General features: G+C 41.4%; 1 protein-coding gene across 45 annotated transcripts in view; it reads right to left on the bottom strand.

Annotated features, from left to right (window-relative positions):
• The window catches only part of LOC116039915 (receptor-type tyrosine-protein phosphatase delta), a 362,263-nt gene that overhangs the window by 73,945 nt on the left and 265,670 nt on the right, over positions 1-22,648 (bottom strand). For 23 of the 45 annotated variants that reach the window (XM_031285107.2, XM_035994140.1, XM_031285109.2 and 20 more), the window contains exon 11: positions 339-484. In XM_031285107.2, coding sequence (XP_031140967.1) covers positions 339-484 — 146 coding nt within the window. Of the gene's footprint in view, positions 1-335; positions 485-22,648 lie in introns of all 45 variants that reach the window. The other 22 variants (XM_031285065.2, XM_035994131.1, XM_031285080.2 and 19 more) reach the window with 1 other exon arrangement.

Raw genomic sequence — 22,648 nt, 5'->3', positions numbered from 1 at the left:
TCACTTTGCATAAAGCTGGCAAATGTGGCGTGATGCTAATGTAGGTATCTGGGTCAAGCCACAAGCTTTTTCTTCTGTCCAATTACTCTTTTCTTGTCTTTTATTTAATTACAAATCTGTCCCCCGATCTTTTGTGTACTTGCTCATTAAAACCCATGCATGTTTAAAAGGCTGGCCAGCATGGCTATTATAGCCTGCTAATGCGTGGTGGCAAGTCAGGGCGAATCGCAAGCGAGCTGGGCATGGCGCGATGGAATATGTGCGAGCAGAGCCAAAAGCAGTGCTTGAAGCATTCCCATTTTGTCGAGCATTTTACATCAGAACAATAGACCTAATACCTCAAATCTCTGGTTGCTGACTTTCTTCCCCTTCTTGTTCCACACAATCTTCGGCCGTGGATCTCCTGTAGCTTGGCAGATGAAGGATGCCACGCCTCCTTGCACGCCTGTTTGGTCATTAGGGGTTCTTAAAAACTTTGGTGGTGCTGGAGAGGGACAGAAATGGAATAAAAGAAAACAAAAATAGTTAGTGAGCATTCTAAGCTTTGCAGACAGAGCAATTCATCTCACTTATCAAGCCGCACATACTAGGAAGCAACAAAGTTGCAGATTTCAGCATGTGCCTGTTAAGAGGATTGTCTTCGGAGGTCAAGACAAGAGATTGTACTGATTTTGTTGTGCGAGTGGAAACAGATCAGTGGTTGAGATCAGAAGTTAAAGGACAGAGGGCATGACTTGACTGGGAGTATTTCTTCATAACTCTGAAATCTCCTCTGAAGGATAACTGAGACTTATGAGGGAGTTTTAAAGAGGAATTCTTGGATAAAAGGACATATTTTTTGTGGGGAATAAGGAAAGTGTTGAGATCAATCACTGGAGAAAAAAAATGAAAAGATTATATACTTGAGGATTGATTCGTTCTGAAATGGAAGACATTTGGGTTTGTGTCAAGGCTGCAAACTTCTGTAAAAACAATGCCTCTTCCCTTTGTGACAGTACAAATTGTTATTGTGGTCAATATGAGATACTGTCCCAAATTCAGTAAATGTATACTGGGGTATAGAAAATGTTCACATAGGAATTACTTTGTTTACAACACAATCTACAGAGAAGGCTATAATGGAAATGACTACAATTTTGTAACCATTTGCTTTGTAATATGTAATTGGGTGTTTAAGATACTTTTAAATAACTAATTGATGCCACTAAAGGGGGACATAGATTCTTAAAATCAGGAAATACCTTAAGTTTAGATCACTCAGCACTTTCTTTTAATTTATGTGAAGATGATTGGTTGGATGAACTGGTCCTTTACATATCATTCAACATAAAAGTCTATCTTTACAAGCTGTTACCCATCACACTGTCAACATGCTATTCCACTGGACATTAATCACGTAGCCATTCAATGTTTTTAATAACATTTTCCTAACTGTTGCAGAGAAACAGAAGCTTATCTATTGGTTGAGTAGCAGACAACACTAGTCTCTCGAAAACCACCAATCAGGTCATTCACCTGATAAGGTCCTTACAACGCTCATATCAGCGATGTGAGCATTCTGTTGTTCCTAATTGGCCCTTCAATTCAGCACAACAAGTCAAGTGTAAAGGCAATGAGGATAAAAATGCTACAAATGTAGGGGCGTGGAGGTGAGAGAATAGCAGAATGGAACAGTGTTTGCTTTGTATGGACACGGACATGGCCGTTCCCATCTACTGTAGTGGTTTTACAACACTGTACAATAGCATTTGTTCAGGCTCTGATCCCCATAACAGTGAAAAGAGCTGCAGTCCTGTTCATGCAGTTTGATTTTGTCAAGTAAAATTATTCCCCAATATAATTCAGGCATTGTCAGCCATTATAACAGTTACCTATTTACTTCCAATTCCAAAAACTGAGTTCTGTTTCGCCTTTTTTTCCCCTCCAGGACAATCAGTTCCTGCTCCTGAGCTGACGTTTCTATTACAACAAAATCCGAACACATGAAAGTGATTAGTAATCAAAGGGACCCGTCTCTCCCTGATGAGATTTTGATTTTGAGATTACATCCCAGCTTTATCATTATGATCAGGGCTTATTTCAATAGCAATAATGTCATAGTGCTAAGTTGGACCCCCCGCCCGTAGTATTTTCCTCTGAAGCTCGAGTGCCAGCTTCAGTGGGAGGTATAGCTCCATCTGTCCCCCTGCAGAGCAACTGTTTGCCTTTTATCAATCAGTTCAGCAGGCCATTAGGGGCCCAACAGCTGCAGTAATGCCAACCATCTGAATCACCTCATCTGTGTGTGAGAATGTGCGATTGTGCTTGTTCGCGTGCCTGTGTGCAGACTGATTTCCCCACCCAGATTGTACTGCCCAGCAGCAGTTGCAGTGGTGCTGCGAGCGGGGGACAAATTAACCTGCAGGATTTGTGGAGAGGTGACATAAGATGTGTGGTCAGCAATCAAAAGGGCGAACAGATAAACAGGCAAGCAGCTGGGCTTCCACTGGGAAAATGAGTCTGGGAAATCACCTGATTGCCTCATGACATGCACACACATCAACAAACCCACACACTTCTCAGAGACTCCCTCTCATTCACTGGCTGACAGCTCTGACAGTTGGGCAGCAGAGTTGACACTGTGTAATTTGTACGCCGCAAAAAGCACCATTATATCTGCATTTGCACCTTATCTCATTGACTTTGCTGGGGTGTGGTGCACATTGGCATCCAGCCAAGAGGGTTGATAGATAGATTGATATGCTATTGGGGCTGTTTTTCGCTCCGGGGCCATCCATTATGGCTCGGTGCGTCTCTCTACGCGGGCTGTGATAGACTGCTAGGACATGTACAGGAGATCAGCACTGGAAGTGAGGGGAAGAGAGAGGGGAGGAGTCATTGCACAATGGGGAGTGATTGAGGCGTGACATGGAGGTAATGGTGTTTTCACAGACATGGCCGCTGATAGCACCATCATACCCCCATTTTAGGTCTGCCACTGACAAACATCCATTTTGGTAGACTCCTCGTATGGCTTCAGGGTAGACAGAGGCTGATTGAAAGCTCTGTTTTCGCTGAACAATACCATGACAAGCACCTTGACAGCAACCAAAAAGATATGGTCGATGATCAAACATTGTGCAGACTCATGCACCACAGAGAAAGCTTTAACCACAGAACCCTGATGATGCACTGCTTGTGTTGGAAAATTACAACACAGAAGCTTCTCTAATAAGAACATGGAAAGATTTATCTAATAATGTTAAATAGAAACATGGAATATTATTGGGCATAGTGTGTGGACATTGCTTTGCCTTTAATCGTATGAAATAAATCCTAATTAAAATAAACTGCCATCCAGTTAAAGCTCCTGTTACCTCTGCTGCATGTTGGCATCTCCTTTGATAGGTAAGGATGAATTAAGACCATGGCTAGGCACCTGTTAATCCAGTGCTAAGCTGTCGCCGGCAAACAAATGAGAAATGTAAAGCCTGTCACAAGCTAAAAGGTTAGTGGCATGGACCTGTTCCTGCTCTCCCTCGGGGTCATTACGTAACCTTGTTCACATTCGCTGCCACTGGAAAGGAAGAAGCTCTTCATAGCATCCCCTTGCTCTATTTTTCATGGATCAACACCATGTTAATAATTTGGTGGCTGACTGAAAGCCTTTACTATTCTTAAGAACACCCATGTCCACAGGGCTGAGGGGGCAGACTTTTTTATGACTGGAAGTATATACGTTTTAATGGAAAGACATGAATTGAAATTGGAAGCCTTCAACAATGTGGGCAGCACACACACACGGAACATTAAATTTGATTACCGTTGCTGCTACTGTATCCTATCGTTCTTATCATTCTGGCCCTTTTAGAAGTATTTTGAAACCACCATTTAAATAAAGTGGTCTGATCAATAAATCAGGACGTTTTAGGTGATTATCAGCACACCGGGGCAGCTTTCCCCCTGAAGTTCAGACTAAATATTTTTCTCTTGAATCATACAGAAATGTCAACGTTCAACAACAATTGTACTGGCCTAAGATCAAGCTCTTGGACATGCAACAGTTTACTAGAATTGTTAACTCGCAGAATAAGTATACATTTAGCATAAGGGCCATAACCAAATTAGTGTGTGATATCATTTTTAATGCATTACCAGAAAGGTAAAGAAAAAAAACCCTGGTAGCTTTGTCTGCGGACCTGATCTGAAAAGGAGAAACCCAATAACTCTCCAAGCACACCACTATTACGTATGTCAAAGACGGAGATGTCCAAAACAATGCAGATGATACCAGATGTATAGTAGGAGTAGGGAAACAGCAGTTGGCAAACAAACTGCGATGCTCTGCCACGCTACATAAAAGGTGCTGTGGTCAGAGCAGAAGATCAGCACCAATGACATCATTTGTTAAATCTCCGATGTCAAACAAAAGATAGGCTGCAGGGGTGCTTGACATACAATTAAAATGCCAAAGAACCTAAAACAAAATCCAGACATGATACTGAGAGTGAAACGTTTTTAAAAGACTGTGCATGTGTTACATTCCCTGTTTTGGCATATGTTGGGGTGAACCAGCAGTGGCAGGTGCCGGGTGAACTTTAAGTACAGTACCTGTCGCGGGGCCACACTATAAATTGAGTTGTGTAACTGAGGCCAATGATATTATATTTTTCTATCGTCGCGATGAACCTAGAGGATAGTCGGCTTCAAAGCATCTTGCGGATCTACATTCATTACAAGTTTGTTTGATATTGGCTTAACTCATAACCAAACATTGCATTTAAATACTGTTCTCAAATAGATCAGAGTCTGGGTTTCATTCATAACGGCCAAAACATTTCAAGTCATCAGGGCTCCGCCATAGACTAAAGTTTGATCTGCCAAGCCATTAAAGAGCATGAATCAAAGAGTGGAGAGAAGAACATTAATAAACCCACTTTCAGTTGGAACCTCTATTCGGCACAGACACCAGTCCAAGACGGCTTGGTTTTCACAATTATACTGACTGACATATTCAATTTCATTTGCATGAAAAGGGCCATTTCCTCTCTGAATCTTTAACTTGCAGGGTGAGGTGGGGTTGTGGAGGGCGATAATTAATCCTAACACATTGGGTGGCAGTCTGCAAATACCCTGCTCCATTTTGGACATACTGGTGGAAGAAAGGAGCATTTAAAGATGCCATTAACCTCATTCGACATCTTTAAGCCGCAGAATATCAGTGATATTGATGAATTGTCACAATGGCACCATGTGGCGCAAATTGGACCGAAAGGGGTGGCTAATGTTGGAAGAGTGTAAAAGTGACACTTATGTGCCGATGATATTTGACTTTGTTTTAATCCTTTAAGTATTCTGAAAGTCCATTGCAGCAATATCATTATCATAGTATTTAAATAAAAAAAGGTGCAGAGGAATGGGTTTGCTGGTGATTGTGAATGCAGTTGTGTGGGTTATAAAGCAACACCCTCTCTATGGATTAATTATCTGTCTATACAGTGTTCAGAAACATCTGACCCCATGCCAAAAAGAAAACCGAGATAAACAATGCAAAAAAAAAAAAAAAAAAGTGAGAGAAGATAAACCACACATACTAATCAATGGGACGAACACAAGCATAAACCATTTTCATGGGGCACTAAACAGCTCTCTATCTGCAGCATTATGATAAAAATGTGTCTTTTGTAATGCTGAGGAAACAAACTCCACATTGTATGTGCTCACAAGGCAGAAAGAAAGAAAAGGAATTGGAGCTTAATTAGAACTGTTGGCTGATTTGAATTGCATGCTTATCGGTAATCTTGCCTTAAATGGAAACTGAAATTCCTATTGCAATTAGTGATTACTTGAAAAGGGATGTGGCCCCCGAATGATTGTTAATTACTGGATCAGGAATAGTACATTAATTCACTGCAGAGGTTTTAATGCAGTGCAATCATGGGGACCAGCTCTTCCATCAATATTGTGCTGCTTGTCACACATAATGAAGTTCATAATACAAGCCTTCTCCTACACTGATCCCCCCCTTCCCAACTGCTTAAATGTGCTCTCTAAGCAAAATTCATAACAGTCATTATGTAAAACTAATTCAATAGAACTTACAAGAATGCAGCTTAATGACACATTAATATTAAGACTGCATGTGGAGACTAGGGCTGCAGGTCTGTTTAGCGATAGGGTCAGGGTCTCTTATTTTGCTCATAAGCCTCCAAGAGTCTCCTGTGAATAAACAAATGTGCATCACTTACAACACGGCTTAAAAGGCAGGAAAATTACAGCATGCAAAATCTTAGACAGCTCATTGGCGTATTCCCCTTGCCAAAAATTCAGCCCAATGACTAAGGTTGCAAAAATCTAATTCCAGTGAGACGTTCTTTACCCAAGTAAGTGTGTGTTACTCTTGCTCAGTGGCACTGCAATGCAAGGTCGCAGCTTCCGGCTAGATCTCTGCAGGAGTTAGGGCACTTTTGCACAGACAGCAGCAACAGCTTCAAAAAGAATGGCTAATGCTCTTGTCCCACATTCAATGCACTGACAGATTCTCTGACAAGACAGGGGGGAAAGCCAGAGGTGCCCAACCTATCATACACGTACAGCAACACACAGACACACTCTCAAGAGTGTTAGAATATTCTTGCTGGATGGAACGAACATTGCAAATGGGCGAACAGCATTAATAAATTGGGTTGTGTGGAACAATAGAAAATTCTGGAAGGTTCCATTAAATAAATATGAAGGGTTATTTATGGAACAGTGCTGAGCTTCTTAGTCTGTTTCAAGGGATAAGATGGAAACTGAAAGGCCCCCGTATTCAATTATCATTGTAGATTCATAAAGGCAAAAACCTTTCAGTTCTGCAATGACGGCTACATCAGTGATGTAGTCTCTTGTTTGCAGAGGAACACTTGTACCCTCTCTCTCTCTCTCTCTCTCTCTCTCTCTCTCTCTCTCTCGCTCTCTCTCTCTCCCTCTCTCCCTCCCCCTCCCCCTCCCCCCGTGTCTGTCTCTCTAACACACACACATACACACAAGCTACCGCGATCTCCCACGGGACACATTAGCGAGGTAGAGGGATCCAGTTTGTCACTTAATAAAATGGCCCACTCAAACAGATGGCTTTGTTCAAACGGCCCCCAACGCTTTAAAAGCTGGAACTGAATCGCTGCTGTGGCAAATCAGACACATGAAAGCCCACCTCCCTTTGCGGTGGAAACCAAACAGAAGGAAACATATAAATATTGAATTCCGCCACTGTTGGGGCGAGACCAACCGCCAGAGAAAAAAGAGAGAAGAGCAGGGGGAGGGCGGTGGAAAACACTAGGCCCTCCTGTAGGAAATTCTGAACATCTGGCCAGACATTGTCGAACGAAGATGCAAAATAATACAGAGGCTTCAATTTCAATAAGACGTCTCCCCTCATTCATTACTTTTTCATTTATATATGAAAACACAAATCTGGGGCCAATTTGTGTGTGACCATTTGAGCAAAAAACCTTTGAGCAAGAAGTATGAAATTTGGATTTGTTTGTCTTGTTTGTCTGGGAAAAAGGGAGAAACATAGATAAGTAATTCTAATTGTGCAGGCTTACTCGGTTTGGTAGTCAGCGCAGTCTATTTGCAAAAAGTTAATTATCTGATAGGATAGGCAGTGGCAGCCACTAACACGGAGCCATTCGTTCATTCTGTTATCCACTAGGCAATGGAATGATTCATTAAATGGCAGTGCTGCAGCAAAATGGCCAATAGTTATCATGCTAGGGCTGCACAGACTTTAAAAGATGTTAGAAATGGCAAAAGTGATAAACATTCTTTGGCCATGTCAGCTTACTGCCAATGCAATCACATGTGTAGATAATAAGAGAGCGGGATTTTGTATGATTTTGATGCTTCTATCACCAATGTGATGTCAATGTTATGTAAGATTGATAAGAAAATATCACCATGAGAGCATGTGCAGATGGCAATCTACAAAGCTGCTGGCTTTTTTCACTACATGGAGCAGGAATCAAAAGATATGGATAGGAAAAGTGGAATGGAAAATCAAATAAGCAAGATATTTGACTGGCTATATTCAAGAGAGAATTACACTATGATTGGGCCTGTCCTATTTATTTATAGCATAAACTTCACATAATTGTCTTTGCCCCGGACCACGGAGCGGAAAAGCTTGCCTCATATGTGTCTTCGTAGTAGCGGAGATGGATTATGTAGCAAATCATTCCAGGGATTCGACATTGTATATTTAAACAGACTCTAATTTTATGGATAAGTAGTGCCAAGCCATTTCCGATGGATGCCAGTTGTCAGGCCATAAGAAGTGACACATTCCCTGCACTGTTTTCTCAAGCGCTTACAGGCAAACTAGCTCATGCTCCAGCAATCCTGCTAGATGACAATTGGCTTCCTTTCAGCAGCTCAGATATCCTTTGAATGTTCCAAAGTTCAGCTAACGAGGTTGCACCTAAACCAAGCTTTTTAGGAAAAAGAAAGGCCTCTTCACTCTTATTTTCCCATTTCTACTGTACGTCCTACCATCACGTTCTACTAGTCTTCACATTCTAAGGTTTAGTAAATATTTCACTAATCCATTTGGATAAATATAATGGACAGTGTAGAAAATATTAAACTACAATTAAAATGCAGTTCCTAAGAAACCTGAAAAGAGCAATCTCTCGGCATACTGTTCTCTGCAGCGAGCCGCAGTCATGGCTATTCTCATACCAAAAACGTATTACTGGGACAAAGAATATGCAGGGGAGGTACCACAAACAGTCACTCAAAGACCAAAGTGACCTTTCACAGACCACTAGTTTTATGCAGCAGTGAGGGAAGAGTATTGCACATAAAAGAGGGGAAGACAAATGGTGGCCATTGGTGGCCATTGATACGTTTTTTAGGTAAAAAGCACCTTTTCTCCACTCAACAATGAGTGTGATCAGTCAGAATACAGTATCATTGCAAATGCAAAAACATTTTGAAGACTGCCAGACACTACTATTGGGTGGAATTGATTACCTGAGAGTAGTACTGCACAGTTGTTATACTTTACCTTGAGCTGCAAGCTTTACATGCTAGCTTTAAACAGTATTAGTATGTATTTAAGGACTGAAGCAGTAGCTTCATTTCTTGCATGACATATACAGTACAGTATATGCTCATAATGCAGTCACTGTCTGGCTCACTGGTTATGTTGATTGTATCAAAGCTTAATAAAAGCATGAATTACTAAGAATTATAATATATACTATATTGTAGTCAAAATATTGCCTCTAAGCTGCTGCATTTGATATATGTCAAAATGCCATATCATTTTCCAAATTAATACAGTTTGAATGGTTACTCTTAATGTTACTGTTTTTATTACATTTTTAATTAGTTTGTTCTACTTTAAATGAGTGCATATGATACTGCAGGATAAGGCATTAGCAATGTATTAGCGGCTTGTTTTTGTCAGTTACACATTATTAATATGTCTCCGACTAAACCACATGCAGTAAATCTAAGTTGAGGTCTTTGAATTTTTAATTGCAAACCCCTGAAGAAAACGGTTCAGCTTGTGTGTGTGTGTGTGTGTGTGTGTGTGTGTGGCTATGTCTTTGAAGAGCTACAGATGGGGAAACAAATGAGGGTGGGTGGTATCAGGGTCAGACTGGCCGATGGGGGTTTTCACTTGGAAGCAAACAGTGCAATGTCACCCCAGGAAAACAACAACCCCAGGGGATATAATTAAAATAATCCACTGAAATTAAGTGCTTCAGCTCACTTTTGAAAGGCTCCTTCTTGATGTGTGTGTGGATGTAAGCATGATTCATTGGGAGATGCATAGAAGTGTAAAGAGGATGACTCTGTGTGCATGTTTCTGTCTGTTTACAGTGTGTGGGTGTTACTAGACACTTTTAATCCAAAGTTTTAAGGTGCATTTATATTCATTGTATTCCTCAACCTGTTAGAAAAGGAAATGTACCATAGTATCTGCTTTCAAAACTTTTACGTTTTTGAAAATAGTTTACATTTTTTATTGGCAGGAATTTTTTTGTATGTTGATTAGGCAAAATTGCAATTGTTTCAACCTTTGAAATATTTGCATCACATTAGAGGTGATTAAAATGAACATGATCGGGGCTGTGAAATACACCACCTGGAAATCTCTCAAAGCTAGTAAAGAGAACCACATATGACGATATTTGAGAAGCAACTGACAAAAAGATAAGCCAAACAAAAGGGAGCTAAATACTCAAAGTTGTTGATGGTTTCATGAGAATCTTGGTTGTGATTAAGTCCATGTACTGTATACTATATTTTTTTCCAACTGTGTTTGGATATGTGAAATAAAGGAATATTGTGTCATAGAGTCACAGAAGCCGGGTGAAAAAAAGGGGTTAGATCTCTAAAGAAGGAGCCTCCTTAGGGTAAAAGGCTGTTGGGACCGGAAATGTGGCCTTTGGACTGATGGAGTTTGTTGCGCTTCTCTTCTTAGTCCTTTTCACCCTTTGCCAAACTGAGCCTCAGTTGACAGAGCGAGAGGGTACAAAAAGACGACGGCCTCGAGTGCAAATGTTTGCCAGCAGAAAGTAATGGGCTCTAGTCTACTGAAAGAGTGAATGTGTGTGGTTTTTTATGTGCCTTAACTGTATGTACATAGAAATACTGTACAGGCTATACAGTATGTTTAATTGTGGACCTAGATAATGTACTTGTATATTTGTGAAGGGAGTCATTCTGATTATAAATTAGCTAGATTGGAGACATATATTTCCCAGTAAAAGTAGAAAGACTTACCTATCCACAATGCCCTTTTCACAGTTATCTGGATTATTCTAAAAAGCACTACTATGAGTAATGGCTAGGGCTATTGGCTTTTAATGTGGAGTAGTGAAACCACAAGGAAGAGAGAGTAAAAAGCCAATGACATTGTCACAAAATGCCACAGGGTACTATGGTCCTCAGTAAGAAATGACTTCATCCGTTTTCTCACATAGATTAAAGGTTAAATAGTAAGCTGGCACATTGACTCGGCATGATTGCTAACTTCATGAATATTCTAGAAAATCTTGCACATTTAGGCACATAAGAGAAACACAAAGTGACGGACTTTTCAACTTGAAGAGGCTCTAACTGATGGAGAGGCAGTTTGTCACACCGTGTTACATTGTGGCATGTAAATTAGTTTCCACGGACACTTATAGGTATGGACATCGCTTCAACATACATCTGAATGGAATCAGCTATTGGCACTAGTGCAGTGTTGTCCACCATTCATCCATGTATGAGACACTTTCTCTTTTTGTCCTTCTCTCAAGCTCTTTTTTTTTCTGTCGATTATGTACAATATTATCAGTATTTATATTATTGTAATGCAATGTATATGAATCATATGTGATAGTGGTCCATTCTACCATTAGGAACCAATTGGGAATTAATGTAGTACAGGAAAATATGCATTATATACTTAAGTGGAAAGAGAAAAGTCCACAAAGATTATTGTTTTCCTCTCAAACATACATTTGTGTAATGTACCAGTAAATAGCAGAATAATTATATTTATAGCAGGGTTCTCCTTGGTGTGGTTTTGGAGCCGATATTTTCACTCTGCGGCATGTAAGGCGAGTCGGCTGCCATTAATCATTCCACAGGTGCAGGAGCATTGTCAGAACCCTTTGCCTTTTCAACCTGGGAGGAAAGTGGAATGGTAAGGGGGGGCTGAACACATCCCTAAAAAACAATTTCTCTTCCCCTTCTACTGCGCTCAATTTGTCAGGAGGGGGAACCAAGTCCAGATTAATTAGATTCCATTTTGTGGTCATCTTCGTTTTTTTTCTTCCTTTCATGACGCTTTTCTTTTTCTTTGTCTTGCCCACAGTCCTTACAGCCATTCTGGCACCATTTATCACGTTGCCATCTTGACAGTGCCTTTCCCCTTTCTTGCTGGGAAGCCATTAGAGCATCTCTGCATCGTGGCGACCAGATTGCATTCTGGTCTGCACTCACGACATTCATCATCTTTTGTCCTAACTTTTTATCTGCCCCTGCCCTGTGTGAAGCCCTATCTGCAATGCCCACTATAATGAAACACTGGGAGGTGAGGCTCAAGTAAATAACCTAATTAAACCTAGCAAACAGGGACAAAGGAGAAAAAAGCGCAAAAGGCCTTTGTGAGAATGCCAGAGGAGGAACACACACAGATGGCAGTGAGGAAGTCGAAGCAGTGATGTGGCATCAGGCCCATGCCACCTTCTCATCTCAGTATTTATAGTACTCCTAGTGGTGATGTTGCTTGTCCTCTTTACGTGATTTGGACCAACATAGAATGACAGTTTATCCTTATCCTGACAAAGCACTAATTACATATCAAGAAATGATGAATGTAAGAAAAGAAATGCTCCTGTAAGACAAGGAAATATCTCTGTGATAAGGCCCAAAGCATTGAATAATGGGTCCTATACGTGAAAATCTATCTTTCCATTCTCACCTACTTTCACTCCTTTCTAATTCTTAGGCAAATGTCGAGCCAACTCTGATTGGTCTCATTAGAGGACAAAATGAAGAATGCCACGCGTCATAATTATCGGTGCCCTGCTGCAAATAGTATCGAGTCAATACAGCAAAATGTCAGGCGGGCATTAGTGGGCAATTATTAATCCATATCAAGCTGGGATGGACAATTTAATTATCACCTAATCAATATTTCCAGATCTTGTACAGATGTAGAGCAGTGACCGGCTGGATAGATATGCTCTGTGTAAGGGCAGCTGGGAACAGTAGGGCTTTTCTGCATGCATGGCCAAGGGCTTACTGCTTCTTTAACTGCTGGACACAGACTCTACTGTACCTGAATATGTTAGGGAATGAATAAAAACAACTAGATATGTCAAAGCTGAAAAAACATTCCTCACTCCTGCGGTTGTTGTAACTGTGCCTTTTAGTGCCACTGTGACTTTGATTTTTTTCTTATCAACTTACTCAAACCCAAATGTGTTCTAGTTCTGTTACTCTGTTACCCAAAGCAACCTTGACCAAAAATATGACTCTTTGTTCATTACAGTCTGGTGCTACTCAAACATTGTCATTTACTAGCAAAGCTCAAAAGCCACTACATGATGCAAAAGTGATGTACTGATGAAATGGGGATATGCATCATACAAAAATAGTTTTTTTGTATTGCTTTTATTAACATGTTGCTGTAATATTCTATCACTGCTGATAATATTGCTTACTTTTCTATTGGTAGACTCTCTGTTCTCAATGCAGCCAGAATAATTACTCTCATTGTACCTGAAACAAACTATCTCAAATAATGTCAGTCAAGCCTTTGTGCAAGTGATGAAACAAAATGAATGCTGTGTAACAGGCCCTTGTGCATTTCAAAGACACCACACAATGAGGCTTGTCAAAACGAAAGTGGCTGTCTTCCACAAGATAGCAGTCATCTTGAGATAAGAACACCCTCTCATGGTTCTGTTTTGCTTTTTTGTTTGCTATTGTTATGCCTCCCATCTCCATCCCTGAATCACTTTAGTTACTATGCAACCAATTGATTGCTACTAAGTTGTCTTGACCTGGATTATTTTCACCGCTTATTGCCTTACTGTCTGTCGCGATGGATTATGATTTTAACACAAGATTGCATTTTCAGCTCACTTTTTCTTTCCAAGAAGCCACTATTAACCTGCATTATTCTCTCATTTTCCCCCTATAATGCTTCAGTTTCCATTTGCTATAATACCAAAAGCCAGAGTGCTTCCCTTTTTGCACACCAATAAAAAACTCAGTTAATTTATGTAGCACTTGCAATGTTGACTATCAGCTTAGATAGAAGTTGGTTGAAGTTGAACTTAATGACTTGAAGTACTTGAAGTAAGATCAAAATGGTGACATTCAATCCAAAATACTATATCTTTAAACTGTTTACCTTTTGACTTTCATTACCAAATTTCAGATCCTTTAAAGAACAGTTCAGATAATTTCATAAGATATCAGGAACCTTATCATATCTGTAGGATTGAAGTTCCAGGCTCCAGGATTACTTTTTGGAAATTATCTTTGAGCTTTGCAAAAGAAAAAGAGTTGTGACTAAGCAGTGAAGAAACATAAAATAAATCCCTGTAACTCATTTTAGCTTAGCCTTTTCCTTCATTCCTATCACCTCATCTGGTTTGAATGCCTTTGAAAGTCAATCCATCCATTCTTTCAGTTAATCTCTATCTAAGCTCTTTCTCTCCCGTGTTTCGCTTTCTTTTCCATCTACCTACTCCTAATCTCTGTGTGCCATCATGGTATTTTGGGGTTCCATGTCTGTGGCAGTTTACACTCTGATTGTGAATCTGACCCCTTCCCTATACTTTATTTGTATTTTATTCATTATTTTATTTTTAAGGTGTCACCAAGTACTGTGGCAGTCTTCCCTGGAAACAAAGTTGTTGTTTGTATATTGTACATACAGCACATTACTGAAGCAGACATCACCGTATATGGTTATTTTTAGCGTAGGTCAAAGGGGATTTTCCAAACCATCTGATCAGTGGTGCTCTTTGGCAGTAATGGAGAATGAAAGCATATTATTACAGATATGCTATATTGTCCATCTCTTGGTTCCATTAGGTAGGTAGGTAGGTAGGTGTGTGTGTGTGTGTGTGTGTGTGTGGAGAACACAATACTATTTGTGTACATGTATACTGCACAGACTATGAATATGAGTTACTGTGCATTGCTGCTAGCATATACATATCAGATACTGTATGTGTGGGAGTGTGAACATTAAAATGGATGTACTTCCATATGCATGTGTGGTTGTGCACACTACCGCATTGTTATTCCTTATGTGCATTCCAGGGGAATTAAATTCCTTGAGAATGAGATTTCAGACAAACCTGTATTTGATGCAGAAAAAAGGCAATTTGCGTACAACATGCATCTCATCAAGTTTAACCAGGCCTTTCAGTAGCACTTTGCTACCTGCTTACTGACTAATGTCCCCTGGGCGTTCCCATTCTCCTCCCACTCGAGTTGGCATAAATTGGCCAAAGACACAAATAAGGCTGTCCCTGTGGGACTTAATGGCAAAACTACAGCTTATCCTTTCTGTGGACATCTCTCCTTGAATACTCACAACAGGGGGAATGCACAGCCAATTAAATTGCGCCATGCAATGAGAGGCAGCAGCTCATGTGGTGGGAAATGTGTTACCCAGGCAGTGGCAGGAAGGAGACTGAGCAAGTGAAGGGGGATTCTCTTCGAGACTCTCTGATCATGTGTCATTTTTCCCTCTCTCCGAGGGGCATGAGGAGGAGAGTGGAAAAATTCTATTTGGAAGGTGTACTTAAAGAAATCCATGTAGGCATAAATCCTGACATCATTGAGTCTGCTCAACACGTTCTCCCCTCTTCCCCCATTCGTGCTCCCTTGTACTAACTATCAGACTGAGGGAGAGATAAAAGTGGAGAGATGAGTGGATTAACGGATGACTGCATAGGGATTGAGTAAGATCAAACTGGAGAGGACTAAAAGTTTGTGATGAATATGTCAGACTGTGTGTTTGCTCTAAAGATTTGGAGAGAGGGAGGAAAACCAGATGAGGTCCTTTCGAGGCAAATGACCACTCCGGATTCCATTGTTCCTCTCTGTGGTACTTGAATTATCTACATCTTAACTTGAAATATCCTTCATCATGACTCAAGTGATGGAGGGGATTGTGGTAATTAATTAGTTGATGAGAGAATGATGAATGACATGAAATCCTGCACCAAGGGAGTATTAAAGCTAAGGGGAAACAGACTGCTCATGGATGTTATGATGGATGCTGTATAAATGCCTCATAAATGTCCAGGGAGCCTTTGTTAATCGTGTGTGAATGTATGTGTGTGAGAATGCATATTCCATGTTCCGCAGCGTGATGGGATGGGCACTTAGAGCGCTGTGTCATTAGAAACAAGAGCTTGGCTCAGTTTCAACTGGAAAAGCCTATGGGTCTGGCTGTGGCGTGAGAGCATTTTCGCCTCTCAATGGAGGCTTTCACTCGCATTTGCCATAACTAATAAACCACGCTAAAGCTGTGTGTCACAATAAATCTCAGCTCCTCGAATGGCATGACTCACTCGGTGGTGCAGAGAAGCCAAAGAGGGAGCGCGCGTAAGTCGGCGACTGTGTGAAGAAGTGCGCACAAGAGTGAGTTAATGAGTGAGCAAGCGAACAAACAAGTGGAAGGGCGGAGTGACAGAAAATAGTGATAGATGTCGTGTGAGAGAGAGTATTAGGTGACAACGACGACTCTCCAAAGACGGACTTTGAGCACTCCCTCCATCACTCCACTGAATGTAAATCAACTGTGACAAGAGGAGCTTAGGGCATAAAGATTCCCAATCGGCGTCAAGCATTGGAGAGTGCTGTAGGTAAGAAGGTGGGGATGTAAGCTTGCTGGCTGGGACTGAAACATTCCCCCGAAGCTTTTCATGGAGATGAATGGTTTAGACCATTAATCCCACTGCAGAATCTCAACATACCCCACAGGCACACAAATGTGCTGCGCCGAGATCAGTGCAATGTGTCGCACTCTTAGGACCCCTGGAGTGAGACCAAAGCTCCAGCCTAGGGCCAGGTGTTACCCACACTAGCTCACATGTGCGACCACACACACACACACGCACGCACGCGCGAACGCGAACACGAACACACACACACACACACACACACACACACACACACACACACACACACACACACACACATTCTGAGGCAGATAATTAAAAAACGCTTTTGTAACTGAACTGTTATGTACTATGAAAGTGCACAAAAACACATTATCTCCCTCCAAACACACAAATGCCAGTTGTAAGATCTTTCTCACTTAAACAAAGTGATACATTCAGCAATATCCAGATGGCTCTTTAACAGCATTTTCAGAAATAAATAATTAATAGGACAAATAATTCCTGATGTCATGCAAACTCTGTCAATCTCTTGACTCCTTACAATTTTGTGTTTGTTACCCATTTTGCTTGGTATTAAAATAAAGGTACTTGGATTCATATCTTAGTCAATGCTACATACTTAGGATATATGTTTTAAAACCACACGGTGTTAATAATCTGAGTCGATTAATAAGCCGTGAAGGTATAGCAGGTGAGGTCATGCTTTAGCCAAACCTGCATTAAATGACCATTTATTCTGGGGTACCTGTATGCAGAAAGTGCTTAATGAGTCAATCTAGAGTCGGTAGATAAATTACCATTAATGCACTAATGCAAATAAGGCCATCAGACAGTCTCCACAATTTACAGAATGTTATGATCTTGAATATTATGGACGTGATCCATTAACACAGTGCCGTTTGGACTTGTATTTTTGTATTTAAAAGAGTTGAATGTGAATTTTGTCGTTAGCACTCTCACTATGAGCACACATCTTACAGTAAGTCATCATCTTTGTGCCTCGAGTGTATATTTTAGTATGACTTTCCTGTCTTAGATTTCTCCATGTGAAGATGATATGTACCCCAGCTCTTCATTGTTCAGACTGCACACTGCGGTGAAACATCATCTGTGCAAGCAACGCTGATGTATTTCAGACATGACTGGTCCAGTAATCCCATTACTGTAGCTACAGCATCAATCTATTAATTGCACTGTCACTGGGGCAATGTCACGAAACACCTGCATTGTTATACAGTTCACTGGCATAGCGTATGAAGGGTGATCAGATTTAGTACATATGCCAGCAAGGCCAGAATCATGCCAAGTGTAAGCCCAGCAGATGCAAAACAGCTGGCATTGTGCTCAGCTCACCGGCTGATCCCAGCTTCAAAGGCATGCTACAAGGTACCCTTTGTGTGAGAGTGTGTGTGAGAGAGAAATAGACTGTGTATATATGGAGACCTAGTCTGGTGCACTGCGTTAACGTGGTTCTCTATTGTTTTTGTGGCACCTTAAAAGACGGCCTAAAAAAGGTGGCAGGTGATTGAAATCCACACCATTTCACAGTATGATAGACAAAGTTATTTCATGTCAAGGTATTTAAATAAGTGGATTTGGAGCAAGGGATTCTGAGAGTTTGTTGATTGCCACTCCAATGGCTTCACAATTTGGATTAGCATGCTTTTGTTCTGTCAATATTACCACTCTGTGACACGAATGGTATGGTGTGGTTAAATTGCCCCACCATTTTCAAGTCAATGTGTCTTGGAGACATAAGTGCACTTCGATATAGCGTTAGTGGCTGGGGACTAGCCTTTAATTACCTGCATCTGGGCCTGTACAACATCTCCATATTGTATGTGATTATCTGCTTTTCTTGAGAGTGGGCTGGTCAGGAGTATGATGAAAATTGCTTGGCTTTTGTGTGATTCTGTGCTCTAAGTGTGAGGAAAAATGACTGCAATCCATGATGAGGCTAATGGCCTTAAATAATACACTTGGGCGTAGTTGCCAGATAATGGAGTTAATAATGGGGCTGATACAACCTTTAAACATAATTGCAAAGCATATTGTTGACAAGGAGTCATTTTCAGCCAAAAGAAAATTATAATGACTTCGAACTCATTTAGTTTAACCTGCGAGCAAGAAGCATCTTGCATGGCACTGATAACATTGTTTTATCTCAGATCCCCAGTCTTGTCACAAGGTCTCCATCCAAACAACTAAATGGTAATTAAGTGCTGGCAAGCTCAGCAAAGGTGTTTTCACCACTTTTTTTCCAAGTGTTAACATGATGCACACGTTCTCCTCTTGTGGATGTTGATGCAGTTTTTAAAGGCATACTGTACTAAGTCACGTTTTGAAATGAACGAGTGGAGCCAACAATGAGATTTCCACTTGAGCAGTGTCCGGCAGGATGATGAACGAGTTGGTAGACTGGGTGGAATTACAGTGATTTAAAGTTGATTCAAAACCGCTACGACTTCAGTTCTACCCTTGCTTTAATGCCATTTTATGTGGATACACTAACATGTAAGGTGTGCGTGTGTGTGTGTGTGTGGGTGTGTGTGTGTGTGTGTGCGGGGTAATATAGTCTGCAGCTCTTAAGAGTACATACTGTGCATTTATAGTGTGTATGCTCTTGAATTAGTGTGTGTGTGTGGTTTGTATGTTAGTGCTGTGGGTATGAGTGTAAGAAGGAATGGAATAGACTCATTTTAAATCAAATTAACATGCAGCCAAATTAAGCACAGGGATTTAATTTGAGCTGTTGTAAAAATGCTAATTTCAGTACAGCCCGGAAGCTCATATGCAAATACACTATTTTACAATAATTCATATTAGGCTAGGCATGCATAAAGCACACACAGCCTGATGTCATCTGGGAAATAGAGTATCATTAGCTTTCGGACTTGCTACAAGGTGATCCTGTTTAGGAGGGGTATGTGTACACGTGTTTGTGTGCACATGCATGTAATTGGGACTACTTCATTTGTGTGTGTGTGTGTGTGCGCGCGCGCTTAGGTAGATACATCCATCCTAACATGCATCTTCCTCAAATACAGATATAAAAACACCACTACTAATCAGAATTATGATCATCTGCATTCCACCCACAAAATACTAGAAACAACTTTAACACAGGCAGATGCTGTTGGATTGTTACTGCGGTACTGCTAAACAAATTACTCCTCGTAGAGCAGTACACGCTCTCAGATCATAAATGTGTAACTTGCGCCTACATGTCTTTAGAGTGAACATATGGGAAACGTATTCCTCACATAAAAACAGCGCAAGAGTCAAATTCAAGTGTCAAAGGTAAGAAAAAACTTCTCTCCTCTGGTTATTTGATAAGCATTTTAAATCTTCATGTTGCATTAAATTGTGAGTAATTTTGACCCCATCTTTGCTTGTCTCACACTGCAATGGCTCAAAAGAAGTGTTGCGTCACTAGACAATTTGTTATTTTTCTTCCCATGTGGTTCACCTTCGATTACTTGCTCAAAAGGATTTGCACATACATTTGATGCATGTGGATGTTGTGAGCGAGTGCATGAGTGTGTGCATGCCTCTGTATACATGGCTGGTTGTAAATACGCATCAGTGAGAGAGATGAGGTTTGGGTGGTAACATCTTAATGTTTAGAGAGGCTGGAGGGGCCAGTCGATACTCATTTGACGTGTTAAAAGCATGCTGGCTCACTGGGACTCACCATGCCATCCAGCAGCAAAGAGGTTGAATCAATTAAAACACTATTAAGCCCAGGGTTTGACATGGCCCAACACAGCATGGGGTAGAAAGTGCGTGGGTGTTTGTAAGCTGGTTTTTCCGACAGATGTCTCTTAGCATATTTCAATAAGCATACTACTGTATTTTTTATATGAATTTGTTCATTAAGGGGGGAAAATCATATATCAGTCAGCACTTTTCACTTCTGCGGTTCAGCTGGTGCTGGTGATGTAGCTCAATCAGTATAGGTCGATGTGTTGCACACTGTAGCTCAATCACAAAATGATGCCTCGGGGAACCTTTGTAGTTATTGAACTGAGACACACTCTCCTAAACTCCTAAAACCAGCTTTTTTTTAATTTCCTCATTTCACTCTCCGACTCATAAAATAATCTATCGAGTTAATGAACGGCCAAGTTATTTAGTGCGGATGCCCACACCAAAGTTTTAGTCCGCTTCATCCCTGCCCAGGTGGAGATGTTAAATGCTTCCAGCTCTCCTCTCATCCTCCAATGCTTCTTTATTGCATTACTGTTGAGCAAACGACACAGAGGAATTGTTTGTTGCCTCCCTGCTCTTCCCCTCTTGCGCTCTGTCCCCTTGGCTCACCAGGGACAATTATGTCCTTCTCTCAAGCTATTGCCAGGCCCAATTTGCCACACAAATTAATTGGTCCGCATTTGAAAAGCGAGAGAGACAGGGTGAAGGAGAATGTGAGAGAGAGCAACAGAGAGGGAAGGCCAAAGACAAAACAAAGACAGAGTGAAAACAAACCAACAGACCTAATGAAGAAGCAGAGCTACACAACCCTCCTAGATCATTTTTAAATCCATCATGCTCTTCCAAGCTACATACAGGTCTCGCTTGGAAACATTTGCAGGAAGAGCAAATTTGGTAGCACTCCTATTAACACATTTAAACAGCAATGCGTGTTTGTTCGGGGGCCTGATTGGCATTTTACATTGAGAGGGGGCTGCAGTGTCTACTGTGTAGGGTGGCGAGTAGGACTGGCTCCGAGGATTGTGCCATCTGTTGAGCAGGCCGACTCAGCCATTTTCTGCTCTTGCGTGGCTCATATCCTCCACCATGTCCACAGCCGGAGGCTAGCTCACACCGAAATGAACCCAGAGCACCAACAGAGGGCAGTTTTCCCTTTAGAAATGCAACCTGGTTTTTGGTGCTGGGGGTTAGTCTGGAGCAGACTAAACTGTATGGAGGTCTTTCTGGTCCTCAGTGTACAGCACAGATGGGGGAGAGAGTCCCAGAGTGTCTGGGCTGGGTATGCATACGCAGCGGCACAGTAGAGGAAATAAAGGAGCTGCTCAGTCGCTGGAAGGGGCTATTGCACTGCTTCCAAACAGCAACGGGAGAAGGTGCGGAGAGGACAAAGACGCAGGCGGAAACACATTAGAAAGAAAAAGCCCAAATAAGAAATGAGGAGACAATTGGCAGGAGAGTGATTAGAAAGAAAAACAATAGAAGGGAGTTGGGAAGGGGAGGAACAAAACATTTGCATGTGGTAGATCAGGCAGTGCAGGAACAGAATGGAGCTAATATAAATCCCAGGGCTAATATGTACTGCCGAAAGTGGCTATAAGCAGACATTTGCTCTCGTACCTCTGTTGCAGACAGGGCAAGCACCTCATCCCTGTGACCTCCCTGACTCCCACACACCCCCTCAGTCATAAACAGACAGCCACTGTGGCTACCTCTTGATAAGTTTGTTTTGGCTTTGAAATGATGACCCAGCACAGCTGTCTAAGTAGGCTATGAGGTAGCAGCTGCTCTCAGCCAGACAGCTAAAGGAAGGAAATTATAAAGGGGGGGGGGGGCACAGAGGCGTCAAGATTTGGGGGCTGCTGACTGCACTTGTGCAGGTCTCTGTTACATGTGTGCTCAAATGTGACTGTGGAATGTCTCGACACACGAGAGTGGAAGGTTTGTCAAGACAGTTGTCTGAGGCAAGGTTTTGGCAATAGCCTTTTTTTCTCATCAAATTCTGTTATGTAAATTCACACTAGACTGTGGAAGATGGGAGTTTCTGAAAAGATAACTACCAAAGAGCCCCCTCAATGGTAACGTTTATCGACTGTTAATGCCGTTTTGGGAAGGTCCCATAATTAAATTGTGTCAATAAATCCTGGAGCTGCACATAAAGCGGGGGCTAAACGGAGGATACATTTCTCCGCTTGCCTCTTCCCTGCTGTGAGACATATGTGGCGGGAGGCAGAGAAGAAAAATAAAACGCATTTGAACAGATTGCAGGGAACATTTCTCAAGCACAAAGTTGCGAATCTATCCCATCAATTTCACTCTGCGTGGCTTTGTTGTATATGACCTTGGGTGAATGATCCCTTCAGTCAGAGATATGCAGCTGAACTGAGAGGATTTCAGTCGGTGCAAAGGGAGCAATAAAACTTTTATTCATCCCTCTGTGAATCCAGAAGCTAATGATTCATGGATCTTAGTGTAAAAAAAAGAGAGGGTGGGAGAGGGGGGTGCTTTGGTGCAGGACCAGAGCTCAATGAGGTTTG

Source organism: Sander lucioperca, chromosome 17 (assembly GCF_008315115.2).
Source record: "Sander lucioperca isolate FBNREF2018 chromosome 17, SLUC_FBN_1.2, whole genome shotgun sequence".
Classification (NCBI taxonomy): domain Eukaryota; kingdom Metazoa; phylum Chordata; class Actinopteri; order Perciformes; family Percidae; genus Sander; species Sander lucioperca.
Note: the sequence above shows the minus strand (reverse complement) of the source record. Positions and strands in the feature narration are given on the sequence as shown.